Source organism: Adiantum capillus-veneris, chromosome 24 (genome assembly GCF_014529385.1).
Source record: "Adiantum capillus-veneris isolate H3 chromosome 24, ASM1452938v2, whole genome shotgun sequence".
Lineage (NCBI taxonomy): Eukaryota > Viridiplantae > Streptophyta > Polypodiopsida > Polypodiales > Pteridaceae > Adiantum > Adiantum capillus-veneris.
The window spans coordinates 92,737,673-92,756,035 of NC_140954.1; the positions used below are offsets into that span (position 1 = coordinate 92,737,673).

Here is an 18,363-nt window from a genome sequence, read left to right on the forward strand (position 1 = left end):
GTTGTTTCTAGCTTATGTGATATGGAGAAACCTCTATCTTTTGATGAAACACAAAATTTAGGAAATTGTATGGCTGACATGCAATCAAAATATGATGCACTTATAGAAAATGACACGTGGGCTTTATGTGATTTGCCTCCAAGCAAAAAGGCCATTGGTACGAAGTGGGTTTACAAGTTGAAATGTAAGCCGGATGGTGAGATTGATCACTACAAGGCTCAACTTGTTGCAAAAAGTTATGCATAGCAGAAAGACATAGATTACGAAGAGACTTTTACAAAGAGATTACTGTTTGTTTTCTATGTGGATTGATAGCTTACTTTGGATGGGATAAACACCCATCACACAGTGTCACTACTTTCTTGAATGTTGGTATATTTGTAGAAGTTTATGAAACGCAGCCTCGCGATTTTGTCAAGAAAGGACAAGAAGATAAAGTGTACAAATGTAAGAAATATTTGGATGAATTGAAGCAGTCTCCTCGTGCTTGGTATGAGAAAGTTGTCACTTATTTGGATAAATGAGGCTTTCGTAACAGTCTAATAGAAAGCACTTTGTATGTCAAGTGTGAAGGTGATGTATTTCTCCTCGTTGTTCTATATGGATGATTTGTTTATTATTGGCCCAAATGAGATACATATTGCTAAAATTAAGGATCATTTGAATACTACTTTCAAGATGAAAGAATTGAGTCTTTTGAATCATTACTTGAACATAAATTTTAAGCAATGTGATGGTGATATTTTCTTGTGTCAAACACACTACACAAAGACATTGCTATGTAAGTTTGGACTTGAGGACTACAAACCTATTTCTACTCCCATGGAAACAAGTTTAAAATTAAGTCTTTATGATGTTGGTGATCTTGCCGATGTCACTCCTTACCAAACTATTGTTGGATACCTTGTTTATGTATGCAATACAATGCCGGATATTTAGTTTGCAGTCTCACAAGTCAGCAGATTTATGCATAGCCCAGGGTCTAAGCATTGGCAAGTTGTGAAGAGGATTTTTTGCTACTTGAGTGGCACTTTACATCTTGGCTTGTTTTATCCCAAGGGGGGATCCTTGCCGCCAAATTTACATGCTTTCTCAGACTAAGATTGGACTGGTTGTTATGTCGGGTAAGTGTCTACAAGTGGTTTTTATTTCATGCTCGACATTTCATGCATATAATGGTTGAGCAAGAAGCAACCTAATGTGGCCACTTCTAGTTTTGAAGTTGAGTATAGGGCAATCTTCACAAGTACGGTTGAGTGTGTATTGCTCCGACGTCTTATGGCTGATTTGGATGTTGGAAGGGACACTGCCAACATCATCTACACTGACAAGCAGAGCACATTACAAGGAACCCAGTTTTTCATGCTCGCACAAAGCACATTGAAGTGCATTATCATTATGTCAGAGAGAGACTCTTTGCAAAAGAGATCAGCTTGGCTTATGTGCCGACGCAGGATAACCTTGCAGATCTTTTCACAAAGGTATTGCCTCGTGAGAAGTTCAAAGCTTTGGGTTTATTCTTTGTAGATTGATCGTGTCCTCAAGGGATAGCACTTCCCTGTACACTCCTGCTCTCATTCACCACATCCATTGTGCACTAAGCAATGTACTCTCTGTTGTGTGCCTTGAGCTTTTTCATCTTCTCCAAGTTGTGTTTCCTTGCAACCCTAAATCCAACAGTTTTTGGCTTTATGTTCACAAGCAAATGTGTACTTATATAATGATATATAATGTGGTCAAAAAAGTGCTTGGCTGAAGGCACCTATGAAGCTTATGAGCAATTATATTTCCCACTTGAGCTAATTTTTTTCCTTTAATTTTCAATTCACAAGCTCTTATCAAAATGATGGTGGTGAGAAACGCTATGTTCTGACTCGTGCTATGTTTTAACACACAAAAAGGAATGCATATTATCACATCAAAATCACACCCATTAAACTTTCCAACAATAATTCAGTACCACCAAATTCAAATAAATCCTTTGGTAGGCAAAGATACCCGATGCTTTTAAGTGTAAAAATATCAAAAGTGAGAAACTTTTGATATTTCTCACTGCATGTGTAGGAACGAAGTCCCCCGAGTTCAAATAGCAAAATTAAATGGTGCACCTTCCTACTTTGTAAAAATTTCCTCACAAACACATACAAGTGGAGACATATCTTAGCATATGTGTGTGCATTGAGAAAGTGAGAGAGAGCTCTCAATATCCTTTATTGCATCTAAAATCAATTAGGTTCCTAATCACACAAGGCTTAGAGAGCTAAACCTTTGTAAATGTAAGTGTATCGTAGGTGACATAATCACAAAACAAAAGGCAAACTTACAAGCCAATTCTTGTGTGTGGGCATGCATGAGGCTTAGCTATCCAAACAATTTGTATAACTAGGCCTCATGTGTGCATACTCTATGTATGAACCATAGCAAAACCACACTTCCCACTTCCCATTTTTATTACACTGTTTTTGCTAAATTTGAATTGGTGGTAAACTTAAAGAAACTTACTAGAAAATATTAGAATTACGATGTGAAGGCCCCACCGATCGCCATGTGGTCGCCTACATTCTTGGGAATGATGACTGACAAACCATTCCCGGCCGTCACAGTCCAAGGCGAGGGGGGCCAGACTCCGCCAAATTTGACATTCCCTGTGCTGACTTGTCAAGCAGCCCACGATTTTCAAAAAGCCTCATAATTACGAGTGCTGCTGTGTCATCATCAGAGTGATTGGGGTTTCCATCTGCTGATGTGTGAGCAAGAGAGGCAACTGCAGGCTCGCAGTACAGTACAGGGCGTCAGTGCAGTTCAGGTTGACAATCACCAGCGACATATTCTGTGTTGTAACCGCCATTAGATGTACGGTGCAGATTGACTGCCCCCTCCCCTGGACTGTGACGGACAAGGAGCCTCTCTAATAGTTTTCATGCATGTATCGAGTTAGATTATTGTTACAACTAAACCATCAATCATAATCTAAGCATGCAAGCTCAACAATCATCATCAATGTATGCAAATTCGACTGCATCTTGAACTCTTAAAGCATGCTTTTTCTTCATGGGTCTGGTATAGGATGTCTCAAGCTGTGCCCTCGCAAAGACAAGTAGACATCGACGACTAAAACACAATGCATTAGCCAACAAGAATAAACAATCCCATGAAGATCATTGAGAACTAACAAGATGGCAAGATCTTGTACCCACTTATGTTGCGCTATTTTACATATCGCCCCAAGAAAAGATGTACAAATTGAAAATTTAGCACAGCAAACCCAAATTTATAGTACAATTCAGGGTCCAATATTCCTCGACTATATGACATACTCGAACTTTCACCCAACTGCTTTACAAAAGCACTCAAGGTCTCCTCCCTGCACGTACTGCAGGGATGTTACTCTATCCTCATTGTAGACCCATTTCATTCTTCAATTTTGCCAGTATATCTTCTATTTCTTCTTCAGCAGTCACCGTTTCCTGCGCCGCACTTGAACTCTTCCTTGAATCATCCGTGGGAAAAGGGTCTTGTTTGTACTTGGGCTTTGTTTCCTCTGCGCCATCTTCAATGTTGAGCTCCTTCTCCAAAAACTCTACAAATTCTTCACCGATTTCCTTAAAATAAGAGTGCCACCAATGTTGAGGTCTTTTTCAAAATCACTCTCTCTCTCTCTCTCTCTCTCTCTCTCTCTCTCTCTCTCTCTCTCAGATTAGGGCGGCAAGGGGAAAAGGAAAGATAGCCTTCTACAGAGAAGGGAAGGTGGTCATTATGGAGCGACGCTCCACATGGTTGGAGACCTATGGGACCAAACTTAAAATAGAAGTGTGGAACTGCAATGGGTCTCTCAAGTTTGATGTGGGTGCCTTTGAGGACAGCTTTCGAGACAGAGATATTGTGTTCTATTCAAACTCACCCGGCCCCGGGTCAGATGATGCCACATGTGGCTGGATACAAATAGGAGACGGCTCATCGAGTAGATGCGAGATCCGAGCATGGGAGTAGACGATCGGGGGGACGGGGCGCGGGGGGGGGGAGTAGCAATTCTTTTCAGGGAAGATTTGCAATCGCTTGTACATATTGTTCGTAGAGACGATTATGCCAAGTACATGTGGGTGAGATTGAGGGCTGACACAGGCAGATTTCTCAAAATTGCTATATGCTACTTTGCTCCAAGTACATCAACCTATGCAAGAGTCTCCTTTCTTTGTGCTTGATGATGACATATGGCAGTTCTCTAGGGATGGGGACATCATTCTCCTGGGGGGACCTTAATGCCCGAACGGCAACCATCAGACAATCTTCTATAATACCTCAGAGGAGATGTTGAGAGAGCTGGTGTCACGTGCACATCTAACCCTATGTGCATGTGGACAAGCTACTTTAGGTCCAGGGTTCAGGTCAGCTTAAGAAGTGTTCTGGCACCTTTGTGAGCCTGTGCACAAGCCGTGCATGTCCAAGGAACGGGCATTAAGGTCCCCCCAGAGAATGATGTCCCCATCCCTAGAGAACTCCCATAACACAACATGATCATCAGCATGACAGTCAGTACATGTTGCTAAATGGACTATTTTCTTATTTTCTTATTTTCTCAGTAATTTCTTTTTATTGAAATTAGGATACAAGGTTAGGAACTGTAGATCTACTGGAATTATTAAAAGCCATCAAGAACGGAAAACTTTGATGCTTCATATGATGGGTGACATTAAGCATCCCGAAGGGGTTTTATCGTTAGCTCGGTAGGAGAGAACGGGAAACGAATATTCCTGACTGATGCGTCACGTGATGGGGTGACGGGAGCATCAAAAAGGGAATATCTCGTTGGTCTAGCAAGAAACCCGAACTGGAAAGAGGAATATGTGTAAAGACGCAAGCATAAGAATAAAGTTAGGTTCTGAGAAGCTTTTTTTTAAAAGCGGAATATTTTAACGAGTTTTCCGGGAAGAGCAGACGCTTTCCCCCGAGGAATCTATGTCTGCATTGCATTTGTGCATGTGGTTGCATCCCTGGATGCCTGGGAAGTGCTGTGAAAGGCATTGTTTTTAACTTATAAGGTTTTATTGAGTTTTTGGGCAAGTTCATACCAATTTTAAAAGATGCCGACCGTCCACTTAATAAGTGGGCAGCCACTTAGAAAATAAAGCAACAAAACCAACCAACGAATTCTCTTTCCCTATTTCGGGTAAAACAGCAAAAAATAAAAATAAAAAATTTTATTAAAAAAATCCGAAGCGATCTCTACGCGGCCAACCTGTGCTCAGCTGTTCCTGTTGTGGCCAGGAATCTGTAAAACCACCACGTGCCCTCTCAGGAGAGTTGTTGCCAGCGCCAGCAAGAGAAGACTATGCCGCCAGAAGACGCAAGAGATCGTGAGACTGCGAAGTACGGAAGTCGCTTTTCCCACACAAGAGCAACAGGTATCTATTGTGGATTCGCCATACGAATTGTTGTCCATGTTTGTGTGTGTGTTTGCAGTTACTTCATCGCGAAGGAGAAGCGAGAAGGCTTCGGCCTACGCTTGAGAATTTCGGGAACGGAATTCGGAAATTGTCTGCAGGGTCTCGACTCTGTGTACAGACGGAAAAAGGATTGAGAGCTCGTCTCTCGGATTTTTCTTACGGGAAGGAACGACCATCAAGTCAGGGAATTAGAACGGAGGGGTTCTCTCCGGTTCTTGTGCTTGTAAAAAGATTCTCCCTAATAACGGATTCTCTTTGGGGGGGGGGGGCAGCCCATCTTCTAGTCCCAAATACTGTGTCAAACTTCTCCCTCAACTCTGTTTAGTTGAAAGATTATTTATTTTCATCTTGTTGATTATTCGTGTGCGCTCTCGTTTGTGACAGTGGTATCAGAGCTCGGATTCCTCTCTTTCTAGGACGATTCCGGGAAGAAACGGAAAGAACCATGACAAGCCACGGAAGAACCACTGAAGACGAAATTCAGCAAGTGCGAACCCAACTCGCGGAATTGCAACAACTCATTTCGTTGCCGGTTGTCCAAAAGGCTTTGGACAGAATCAAGAAGCTGCAAGGAACGGATGCCGATGGGCGTCAGGAAAATCCTGTTAATGGAAGTAACCCGCAGGTGGATGGTGTGGAAAGAGGTGCCGAAACGCACAAGGGATCTCCGGATCAGGACAAACGGCCTTCCAAGAGCAAGGGCCAAGAAAAAGAACTTTCTCTGCTTAACAAAAGCAAGGATGTCTCTATCTCTTCTCCATCATACTCTCCTGACTATACTACTACACCTACTTCTCATACAGTATCTAACTCTTCTCCCAAGAAGAAAACTCCTACTACTTCCCTACATACTACTAAAGAGAAGCCCCAGTTCAAGAGGGATAACCACAGACATCACCGCAAGATGCGGATTTTCAAATCCGGTGACAAGGATGTGAAGTTTGATAACTACACAGGACGGAGAGATATCTCCAAGGCACTGTCTTTCATCAGGCAGTTTGAAGCACTGAAAAATCCAAGTTGCGTCATGTTGGGATGCATCTCAAGGAGACTGACTGCAAGCAATTGGTGGCTAGCCAAAATTCTAGAAGGTACTCAAGCCAGAACCTGGGCTCAATTCAAAGCTGAATTCTATGACCAATTTCTTCCACCTGATTTCGAGAAGGACATTCGGAAGGAATGGGACTAGCTCGCCTAGAAGGAACAAGAGAAAGTCACGGCTTATGTTGACAAGTTTTGGTCGGTTCTTCTAAAAGTTACACCTTTTATGAAGATTTCCGACGAGGAAAAGATGCGAAAGTTTGAAGCACGTCTTCAACCGCCGCTTCGGAAGAGCATGAAGGTGTACCCACACGACACCCTTCAGCCGATGATGGAGTCAACAATCATTGCCGAGGATTTGCATTCCACTAGTACCCCCAGACAGATGGAACATAGCACATACCGTGCAAGACAAAGAGCGGTCTATGACAACCATGGCAACCAAGGCAAAAAAGCGTTCCCCAGAGGACCCGGATGAGACTAAGAAGCCAGAGGGTACCGGAAAACGGCTTAAGTATCTCACGTCGAACCAAGTACAAACCTTCAAAAAAGAACAAGGAAGGTGCTTCTACTGTGGTGAAAAAGGACATATGAAGCCCGACTGCCCTGTTCAGTAGCAACAACAGGAACAAGCATCTTCGAAGAGCAACAATCAAAGAAGGAACCCGCTCCACCGAGCTTGAATTCCATCCCTGATGTGCAAGGGAATACTGAAATCGAGAAAGGGAAGCGCCAGCTCCTTAAAGGCTAGGGATCTGTGAATAACCAACAAATGTTGATCCTCTACGACCCTCAATCGACGGACAACTTCATCTTACTCGAAACTGCAGAATGCTTGGGCCTTACACCGGCTCAGCTTGGAACTCCGGTCACTTCCGGATCGGCATTTGAGGAGTTGACCACCAATCCAACTCCAGTGCAAGGACAACTCAATCTCCGGATTGGTGAATACAAGGACCGCGAATGCTTTTTGATGGCACCTATCGAGGGATGTGATATCATCTTGGGTATGCCATGGCATTACCATATGCAACCGGTCCCAGATTATGTAGAAAAGATCCTCACTTTTGAGCATGAGGGCAAGAACATTAAAATTTTTGCTGATGCAGGGGATTGGTTGTCCCCTATTGTAAGCCTTATCTCCATTAAGAAGATAATAAAGAAGTGCATTTCTGCTTACTTGATTTTTGCACGTGAAAGAGATAAAACTAATGAGGGTTCGCTCTCTAGTTTGGAAATTAAACGTTTTCAATTTCTTGAAAAGTTTAAAGATTGTTTCACGGATACTCTACCAGACAAGCTACCTCCGGAACGTCCGGAAGATCATCGCATTGATCTCGTACCAAGTAGCTCTCCCCCAAACCTACCCCCTTATCACGTTAGTCTTGCTCACCAAGAGGAAATTTTGAAGCAAGTCAACGAGCTTCTGCAAGAGGTTTAGTACGACCAAGTACTTCGCCTTATTGCTCTCCAGTTCTACTGGTGCAGAAGAAAGACGGCACGTTTTGAATGTGCATAGATTATCGATCTCTAAACAAGATCACTATCAAGAACGCTTTCCGATACCCCGGATTGATGATATTCTCGAGAAGTTGCAAGGGACAAGCATCTTTAGTTGCATTGACTTAAAAAGCGGGTATCATCAGATACGCATAGCCCCTGAAGATGTTCATAAGACTGCCTTTCGCACAACTTTTGGACTTTATGAATTTTTGGTAATGCCGTTTGGCTTGACCAATGCTCTTGCCACATTCAATCGAATGATGGATCGAATTTTCAGCCCACACCGAGCTTTCACAAGAGTGTTCTTTGATGACATACTCGGTCTTTTCAATAACCGAGGAGGAACATCGGAAGCACTTGGATATTGTGTTTCAAGAATTGCGAAAGGATGAGTTGCATGTGAATGCAAAGAAGAGTGAGTTCTTCCTCACAGAGATACACTATCTCGGCCATATAGTCTCACACAACCAAGTGAAAATGGATCCAGCAAAGATCCAAGTCGTGCAAGATTGGCCAACTCCCACTACGGTACATGATGTACGAAGTTTTCTGGGATTGTGTTCTTACTATCGGAGGTTTATCCGAGGCTTTGCTCAAGTAGCAAGACCACTTCATGACCTAACAAGGAAAAAGATCCCTTTCAGGTGGGGATTCAAACAACAAGGTGCCTTTGGTAGGCTAAAGTACCTATTAAGCCACGGACCTATTTTGATAGTGCCAGACTTAAGGAAACCATTCGAGGTTCACTGCAATGCTTCAGGTGATTGCATCGGTGCAGTGCTTAACCAAGAAGCCCATGCAGTCGCTTATAAAAGTAAACGACTTAAAGATGTAGAATTGCATGCCTCGATCTACGAGAAGGAACTTATGGCTATGACCCACGCCTTGTCTACTTGAAAGCATTATCTTCTAGGAGCGGATTTTGTGATCAAAACCGATCACCAAAGTTTGCGGTATTTTCTTACGCACAGAAATTATCTGAGAAGCAAATGAGATGGGCCAACTTTTTGTCCATGTTTCACTTCCAGATCCTCCATACGTCTGGGAGTAAGAATGTGACTAGCATTGTCTAGACGGCCTATGGTGAACGCAGTTACTTCTGTGTATCACCAAGAATTGGAATCACTTCCAGAGTTGTATCCGAATGACCCAGACTTCTCCACCACTTGGAATAAGTTACAGAACGGAAAGGATGAATATCCCTATTCTATTCGGGATGGTTACCTCTATCACCACCAACCAATTTGCGTGGCAGAACCATTGAGAAAGAAAATCAAGGGTAATTTTCACAAGCAAGTACTTAAGAAACCTAGCGCTAGCACTTATGAGCAGAAGAGGCAGCAGGAGCTTCGGTTCATCAAGCACCTTCTCAACAGAACCCCCCAGCAGACCTAGCGTTTTTGCTACAGCAAGGACCTAGCGTTTTCAGCAAGACCATCCTGGCGTCTTCAATTGCAGATCAGCCCTAGCGTCTTGCATTGCAGCAACCTAGCGACAACAAGATCAACAGTTCCCCTAATCAACAGTTCCCCTAGCGTTAGCAGATTTCCACCGCAAGCACAGAATTCAGCCTAGCGTTTTTGGATCAGCAAGACCAACCAGCGTTTTTGCAGATCTTCGCGACAGAACCACAAGAGGAATCAGTGTTTTCAGTTTTCAGCATTTAGACACAGCAGAAGAAGTCCCGAACCTCGCAAATCTCACCTTCCCGCAACAGATCCTCGCAGCACAGTCAGATCCCGCGAAGTTCAGCCCGGAAACGCAGATTTCAGCATCTGCATTTTCAGCGCGTCGTCGTCGCCATCGACATAGAGTCAGAATTCAGCAGATAAAGATTTGCAGATTTCAGCCATTAGCATTTCCAGATTTCAGCCCGTCTCATGGTCGTCGACATCGTCGGCAAGTCCAAGCATTGTAGAGATTTGTGCAATCAATAGTAACGCTCTCACCATAGAGAGTGGGGCCTTCGGAGGAGGGTTTGACAACATTCTGGTGTCATATTCTTCTCTCTCTATCTCTCAGTCTCAGTACCTTCATTCACAGTGTTCACCACTTTGTTTGTGTCCATTGCACTCTCTCACTAAAGGAACGGAAGGCTCTCCCTTCCATAAGTAAAAAGGAACCTTGAGCACAATTCGGAGCACTCATCTTGAGCAAAGTTCCAAATTCACTTCCGCTGCACCTTACAATGGTGTAGCGCTCGCATTAGTCCTCCAAGGGAATGAACTTGAAGAAGGACACCGAAAGGTACACGTCGAGAAACCTTTGGTTATAGTCGTCCATGGTTTCGGTGGCAAGCATTTTCAAGTTGCCCCACTCTGCCAAAATCCGGACTTCAAACATCTAAGTCATGTAACTACGTGCAAAAGAAAGCTTGCCAGGTCCTTGGAGCATGCGGTTGTGTCGCGATTGAACTCCACCATTGCATAGCATTATCTTTAAGAAATCCCGCTGCTCGAGAAATCTTGGATTCTTCTGTATAGTTCCCCAAAGCATAGATGTTGTCAAATTGTTGTAGGAACTGCAATGCATTCTTGCGATCTTTCACCCCGGAAAAAGTGAAAAATTGACTATCGTGCCACCATCTTTAAAATCTTTGGGTTGGTTAGGCGCATATCCCAGGTATGGATAATAAGGGTATCCATATGGGCTCCAACCATTGTAGCCTGGTGCGGTGGTGGTGGAGGTGGGGGCAATGGCGGTGGTTGCACTGGATCAGGGTCAAAAGCTGCACCATATTCCTGAAGGCTCCCTCAATCAGAACAGACGGCTGAGAAGGTTTGCCAGTTGGAAGCTCTCATACTTTTTGGTGCCAGAGAAGGAGGTACCACCTGGGACATCAGAGGGGGTAACATGTAGCTCAAAAATTGTTGAAAACTTTGCAGCATTGGAAGATTCTGTTGAGGATGCCGCGAAAGAATGTGTGAAGCTCGTTGAACGGAAACTGCAAATATTCTGTTGAATCCATGAATTCCAAGTCTTGGGTTCTGGCTTGTGCTCTGACACAACGATGAAGACGGAAGCGCGCCCGATGCGCGATGAAGTAAGGGTGGGAGTGGCTGATAAGTCCGGGGTCAGAGGCCGAAGATACCTCAAATAAATTTCAATAGCTCTGTCTGCTCTTTTGTAGGACCGGTATGCTTTCAAGAAAGCACACGACGATGCTCTGATACCACTGTCACACGACGGACACCACGTGCCAATAGAAAAGAATAGACTAAACAGACTTTTAGCACTTCAATAACAACTGAACTGAGAGAGAGAGAGAGACGACACGCAACACGGAGAGGCGGAATTCCACCCCAAAGAGTATTGGTCTCAAACCTTGGCGTCCCTTTCAGTATTTCTTTATATTGCATCAACACAGTACAAGCCGGTACTCCAGACTCTGCACCTTCTCCAAGAAGCATGCCAAAGAATGAGCCCTAACCTCATATTTAAAGGCCCTTGGCCTGAAAAGCAATTACAGTGAAAAGCCTTCAAAACTCAAAAGCTTCTGATCCAAAAGCAATGCCAAAAAGCTACCGGCGTAAATCACGGAAATACGTACACTCCTGCCATGTCAGCACTGCCAACGTAAAAAGCGAAAATCCGTACAATTCTGCCACGTCAGCACTGCCAACGTGAAAAGCGGAAATCCGTACAGTTCTGCCACGTCAGCAGTCAGCGGAATTTTCGAAAATCTGTTGCTACTTGTTTTGTTGCTTCTGCTTCTTCTAGGGTTTAGGCCCCTCGGCCGGTAGCTCCGTTCTTTAGTAGATCAACACGTCAGCAGATTGTTGCATTATGGCTTCTGTCTGTTTTGCAGGCGTAATCGAGGGCGATTACAATGCTTTCAAGGGGGGGGGGGGGAGGGGGGATGTCACAAACTGGTGGCGTGGCTATCCCTAGGCATGGGCAGCCCAAGAAAAGGACCTCCGCTGGCAGCTGCTCCCGGAAATGCGGATGCTGAATGCTGACGTGGCAAGCACTGTACGGACAAGCCGAAAAACGCGGATAGGCTGACACGTGGCATCCCGTAAATCGCAGCACTTTTTGCGGCAGATTCTACGGCAATCCTAGCGCAGCTTTCGGATTTTACTTTTTCTACGTAAATGAGAGAGAGAGAGAGAAGCGCTTTTGCTTTATTTTGGCTCAAGAGAGAGAGAGAGAGAGAGAGCTTGAGAAAGAAAATATGCTTTTGATTTTCAGTTTTCGGACTCTGCTTTTAGCATCCCTTGTAAACTCTTTAAATTGGTAGTTTGGGCTCTCACTTCTCAAAGCATCTGGACGCAGAGTCTGAGAGTGAGTCTCGGCTACTCGCTTGTACTTTGAGTTGCAGATTAATACAAATAGAAATACCGAAAGGGGCGCCAGTCTTTGGGACCAATATCTCTAGGCACGGAACTCCGTCAGGCTAGTGTCGAATCAATTGTGAACTGTGAACTGTTTTGAAGTGATTATTTGTGGTGTCGCGATAGATTCTCGACTTGGAATGTCCAAGTCTGTTACATCAAGGGGGGGTATGTCACAAATCGGTGTCGTGGCGTGGCCATTTGGGCAGCAGAAACACACACCCCAGCTGTGGCTGCAGAATTCGGGGAATTACATTGAGTTGCTGACGTGGCATGCTGTACGGAATTCCACGTTTTACGACGTGATTTGCAACAGCTGTACGGACAGCTTTTTCCTACGCAAGGTTGTCTGAAAATTCTACGCAAAGATTAGAAGCTTTTGAACAGTTGCTTTATTTTTTAACGCTTCTTCAAGTATGGCAGCTTTTGGGGCTCTACTTTTAACATCCTTTGTAAACTTATAAATAAGTGGACAGGGCTCCCACTCTGCAGAGCATCTGGATGCAGAGTCTGAGAGTGAGACCCCTCCCACTCTCTTGTACTTTGAACACAGATTAATACAAAAAGAAATACCGAAAGGGGCGCCAGTCTTTGGGGCCAATATCTCAAGGCACGAAACTCCGCCGGGGGCCGTGTCGAATCAATTGTGAATTGTGAACTATTGTGAAGTGAATCTTGACTTGGAGTGTCCACTGTCCAAGTTTGTTACATAAAGCCATAAAGAACCACATAAATTTTTTTTTGCTTATTTGAGATTGCACGTGACCCAAAACCACTTGGGTGTATCGATCACTCTAATTTGTGTTTTTGAAGAGTGGCAGGTAAACCAAAAAAGAAGGGCTTGTCCAGCCTCCCCTCGTTCCTCCTTTCCACTAATTGAGAGCAGCCCTTGCACATTGCGGCAGGCCAATCGATGTGAGGTGGAAAAAAGAAACCTTGGTGTGAGCGCAAGGCCGCCTAGGGGTGCACCTACAGGAAGGAGTTGAGCTTGGGTAAGAGAGAAGCCTTCTTAAACGCAGATTCCAAGCGGTACCAAGTACCAAGAACCCCAAGTACCAAGCCGAAGTTATTGTAGTCGATTCTTGGTACTTTGTAGAATAAATTCCCATTCAAATCTATCATAAGCCTTATCAAAATCAATTTTGAAAAAGATGTAATCCTACTCAGTTTCCTTTGCATACTCCATTCCTTCCCAAAGTGCAATTATGGCATCAAACGTGAAGCTCCCATTAATAAAAACCCTTCTGTTCAGCTGATCCATAAGAGGGCTAAGCCTTCTAGCTAAGGAGAGAGATAAGTCTTATAGACAGAAGTCAGACAAGTGATAGGTCTCCAACTAGATATGTCATCCCTTACGCATTTCTTATGAATGAGTTTAACACCACCAGCATTAATGATAGAGGAAAGAGCTCCTAGAGCAAGGGCTTCTTGCCAAACCCGCAACAAGTAAGGTGTTAAAAAATCTTGGCATAAACAATAAAATTTATTAGGAACACCATCAATCCCAAAAGATCTACCAGGCTTTAAATTTCCAATAGTTTCTCTTAACTCCCCTTCTAAGATAGGTGAGTCCAACAGTGTAGCCACATGTTTAGGCATTGTTCTATTCCTGATTTGAGCTATTTTAGCTCTAGCATTTGTAAAATCCTTATGTCTCAAGGGGAGAGGAGAGAAAATATTGGAAAAGTAAGTCCTAGTAATTTCCACATTCTCCTTGTGGGAAGAGGCATGAGTTCCATCTTCCTTGCTCAAGTAAGGGATGAAATCCTTGCATTTCTTTCTCTTCAATAATGAAAACATTTGCTTATTGGGCTTATCTATTTTCCCTACCCAAAATTGTGTGGTCAAAGCAAGGGCATCCTGGGCCTGTAGAAGCTCTTCCTTCCTACGCTCATCTTTCAAGTTATTAAGCTCAAGGGATGACTAATCTACAAGAGAATTTGATTCAAGCAAAGAGATTTGCTTGTTGATCATTGTCCTTCTGTTAGATCTAATTTCCTTAGCTTTCTGTCACATCTAATTTCCTTAGATTTGAAACACGGAGGTATTGTTAATTTTCATGAATAGATAATAGTAAAAAGATCATTCAGATAATCCTATTTTATTATCATGCCTTCAGCAATTCCAAACACTATCAAGCAATTTCTTAGGAGATAACTGAAGAACTATGAGCACCAATAATTTACTACATTCCTCAAATGCTCACTTAGACACAAAGCCTTCTCTAAAGATGACATTGGATGTCAACACATGGTTCCATATGTTTAACACGTCTGTAATAACTACATCAAACAAAATCAATGTATGCTACCGAAGCTAGCTTCAAGCATACTCCACCATCAAACTAAAATTTATTTGAAAGGAAAGAATAACTGGTGTGACAATGTGCACAGAATGTAGAAACAATTACCGCTAGCTCTTCCCAAAGGCTCTTTGGTTTGCCTGTTGACACCTTTTTCTGAAAGTCAGCTTCTAAGTCACGAAAAAAATCACCTATACCGTCAACAATGAAAAGAGGTTGATTCAACAGAGGATACTTTTGAGCAGAAACAAATAAGTGGATATCTTGTCCACATTCAAGAGCTAGAAATCACCTAATCCATAAAAATCTTCTTGCTGTCTTGCCGAAAAATCCCAAGCATTCTTGTTCTCATAGCTAGAAGCATACTTTCTAGAATCATATTGTGACCTCGACTTTTTGTCCACCAAAACCTGATAGGCATTCTTTATAGAAAGAAATTTCTCTTGGGCATCCGGCTGCAAGCATCAGGAAAGATCTCTCTCTCTCTCTCTCTCTCTCTCTCTCTCTCTCTCTCTCTCTCTCTCTCTCTCTCTCTCTCTCTCTCTGCCCCAGAATAGGGATCAACATGGGTGTGGGTGTGTGTGTGGATAGGGATCAACATGGGTGTGGGTGTGTGGGTGTGTGGGTGAGAGAGAGAGAGAGAGACTGACCGCTTTATTGACGTCCGGATGGAACTTGAGAGCGAGCTTGCGGTAGGCCCGCTTGATGTCCCTCTCGGTGGCGGTGGAGGGGACACCGAGAATGTCGTAGGGGGATTGTTGAGAGGAGGCCCTGACTGCCGCTACCCTTCGTCGCCTTGCCCATTTCAGCTGTGCCCAGCTCCTTCGAGCCCCCCAAGGACACGCGCAGGTTGAAGAAATGCCCACAATACCATTCATAATTTCCTTATCAAAGTTTGAACTCTATTGCCACTTGGGGGGGGGGGAGAGAGAGAGAGAGAGAGAGAGAGAGAGAGAGAGAGAGAGAGAGAGGGTGTCTCTAAAATAAGGGGGGAGAGATTGCAAATGACTTGAAAGTTGCAATGTTGAAACTGGTGAAGATTCCTAGATACAGACCTCTTGAGAAACAAATGAGCGCATGTGAGCAATGGCACTGCCTAGAAGATAGTGGAAATTTCTCTCAGTTTGCATTATTTGATTCTTTCCTCTTGCCTTCATGCATGTTTTTTGCAAGGAGTTCCTTATGAGATCTAGGAGTACCTTGACATCCAAGAAGATGAAGAATCTACAAATTTTCTTAACTTAAAATCAATGTTAGAAGTCCCTCACAAATTGCCGGTTATGTTGTTTGTACATTGTTTATGGATTCCTTTGGTTGAGTCGTTGTAGTCTTGTTCTATGTATGCTTAGCTCCTTAGGTACATGTGCATAAGCTTCACAACCAAAATATGACAACTTTTGTCTTGACATAACTCCTCAGGCACACAAAACTGCAATGATGCATGTGATGATCTATTGATCAAATAAACCATTGTGTAAAGCGCTTATGCCCAAAAACCTTGTGTTAGGCTTGCTTGTGAAAGCATAGACATGATTCTCTCTTGAATTGTCTCGGGTATAAGGAGCAGTGAACTCATGGCTAATTCCCCTTCCTGCACACAAGTCGGCAAAATCTCGGAGATGTATTCTCCACCATTATTTGAACGTAAAGCCTTTAGCTTCTTACAAGACTGAGTTTCAACACTTGACAAGAATCTCTGAGACCGTTGCATCCTTTCATGCATAAGCTCAAACTTTATGTGTTGCATCATCTATGAGCATCACAAAATCAGATGCACCTCCGACAGATCGAGTCGGCATGGGGCCACATACATCATCATGTACAAGATATAATGGCCATCTCTCTTTCTCAAACGAAACATTACAAGAAGCATGCATTTGCTTCCCATACTAACAGTGCTCACAGAAAGGAAATTTAGAAAAAAATAAAGGAGGTAAATAACCCAAATGAAAAAGAGTTTCCATTCCTTTCTTGGACATATGTCCAACCACAAACGTTTGACAGTTCGATTATCGAAAGAACATTGTTTTTGTTAGACACATAAATAGGATACAAAGAGCCGACTTTACAACCACTACTAAGCAACAAGTTGCCTTTGGATATATGCCATGATTGCTAAAGTGACTTTATAACCCAAGTCATCAAGTATGCCAACTGAAATCAAATTGCGAGTCAAACATGGCACATGAAGAACATTGTGAATGATAAATTGATGCCATTTAACAAAACCATAGTAATGTCAACAATGCCAACTATGTCACAAGCATAATTGTCACCCAATGTGATGGAGCCAACAATCTCTTCATATTGAGTAAACCACTCCCTAAGTCGGGTCACATGAAGAGATGTGCCTGAATCCAAGATCCACATGTGACACTTCACCATTGACTAACAATTTGGTTGGCAATGAACTCTCTATACATAGAGTCTCTTGTGCATCATAGAACACATCCGTAGACTCTGTCAGCAAATCGATGTCATGCGCATCATCATTATTAGTGACCAGATTGATCTCTTAAATATTCATTGAACTTTTACTCTTTTCCTCTTGTGCATCATTGTCACTACTTTTACTCTGTCTTTCTCATGTTTCCATGCATGAGAATCTTTCTTCGTATGGCCATACTTCTCACAAAAATGACACTAAATGCCCTTTTTACTGTGAGACTTTGATCTATCACGAGATGTATCTCTCTTGCCATCTTTGCCAGATTCACATTGCCAAGAACGACCTTTCTTTTGTTTTCTTTCTTTCTACACATAGTGAGCTTTGCCATGATTCGAGCTACCTATAGTCTTATGATGCCTTGGAAGGTGGCCTTTGAAGTGCTTTACAAGCCAGTCCAAACGGCTCCTCAAACAAAGCTACGGTGTGAAAGATATGGAAGTTCAAATTTGGAAGGCTTTGCAAATCCTCAATGGACAAGGCAAGTGGAGACAAGTGGACAAATTTGGTGTGAGTGGATAGACATGAAGTACTCAAGTTGTGAAGCATACCGATCTTTTTGGATTGTCAATCAAAGCTCGAACGGGAAAGTTATGGCCTGTTGAAGTTTTTAGGGGGGGCAGTTATGTGCCAAGTTGACATCATTGGTAGATGTGCCATTTGGTGTTTTTTTGGGCTTGACCAGGATCTCAAGGGAAGCATGCAGCCTATGGAGCTGGTCAAGATTAAAGGCTCATCGATCAGAGTCATGGTGAAGGACATATGCCAGATCAAAGTTTGATGCAGTTGGCAGTGGGATGTGGGCAGGCGGCTTTTACCCATTTTGGCGGCCTTGGTTCGAGCTCACGATGAAGTCAAAATGCGATGGGGATTGAGGAGTTCAAGGTCAGCAAAGAGGGTTCTTAGCAAGAATTTACATATTAAATGTGGGATTTGTGAGCAGGTAAGGATGGCTCCCCAAAGTAGAGGAAAAAAGTTGGTTTCTATAAGGTTTTTTTGAGTCATTTCGGTCACCCCAAGGGTGAGTACCCTCAAGATCTACCATGTGGCCACCAAGTAATCACAAATGTATTGGCGAGTAGGTGTGTAGCAAAGACACCAAGTAATCACATATGGTTGGTGAGTAGGGGCACAGAGCTCTCTCTAGGTGGACATGGTGTGGCACTGTGAGTGTGCAAAGGAGGCGTCCAGTGGTTGGGCGGTGTCCGGCAAGGGAGACCCCACCCACTAGCAACGTCGCTAGTGAAAAGGGGAGGGGAGGTTGTGCAAAAGAGAGAGGAATCCCAAGGTGGG

At 43.4% G+C, this 18,363-nt stretch overlaps 1 protein-coding gene across 1 annotated transcript; it reads right to left on the reverse strand.

Moving 5' to 3' along the window:
- Nucleotides 1-3,104: 3,104 nt before the first annotated feature.
- Nucleotides 3,105-15,517, reverse strand: LOC147426774 (uncharacterized). The gene is made up of 4 exons (XM_086497928.1): nucleotides 15,275-15,517; nucleotides 14,917-15,079; nucleotides 14,733-14,815; nucleotides 3,105-3,602 (listed from the first exon to the last, which is right to left on the reverse strand). The coding sequence occupies exons 1-4, from the start codon at nucleotides 15,500-15,502 to the stop codon at nucleotides 3,396-3,398; spliced, it is 681 nt and encodes a 226-aa protein (XP_086354054.1). The 5' UTR covers nucleotides 15,503-15,517; the 3' UTR covers nucleotides 3,105-3,395.
- Nucleotides 15,518-18,363: the final 2,846 nt, after the last annotated feature.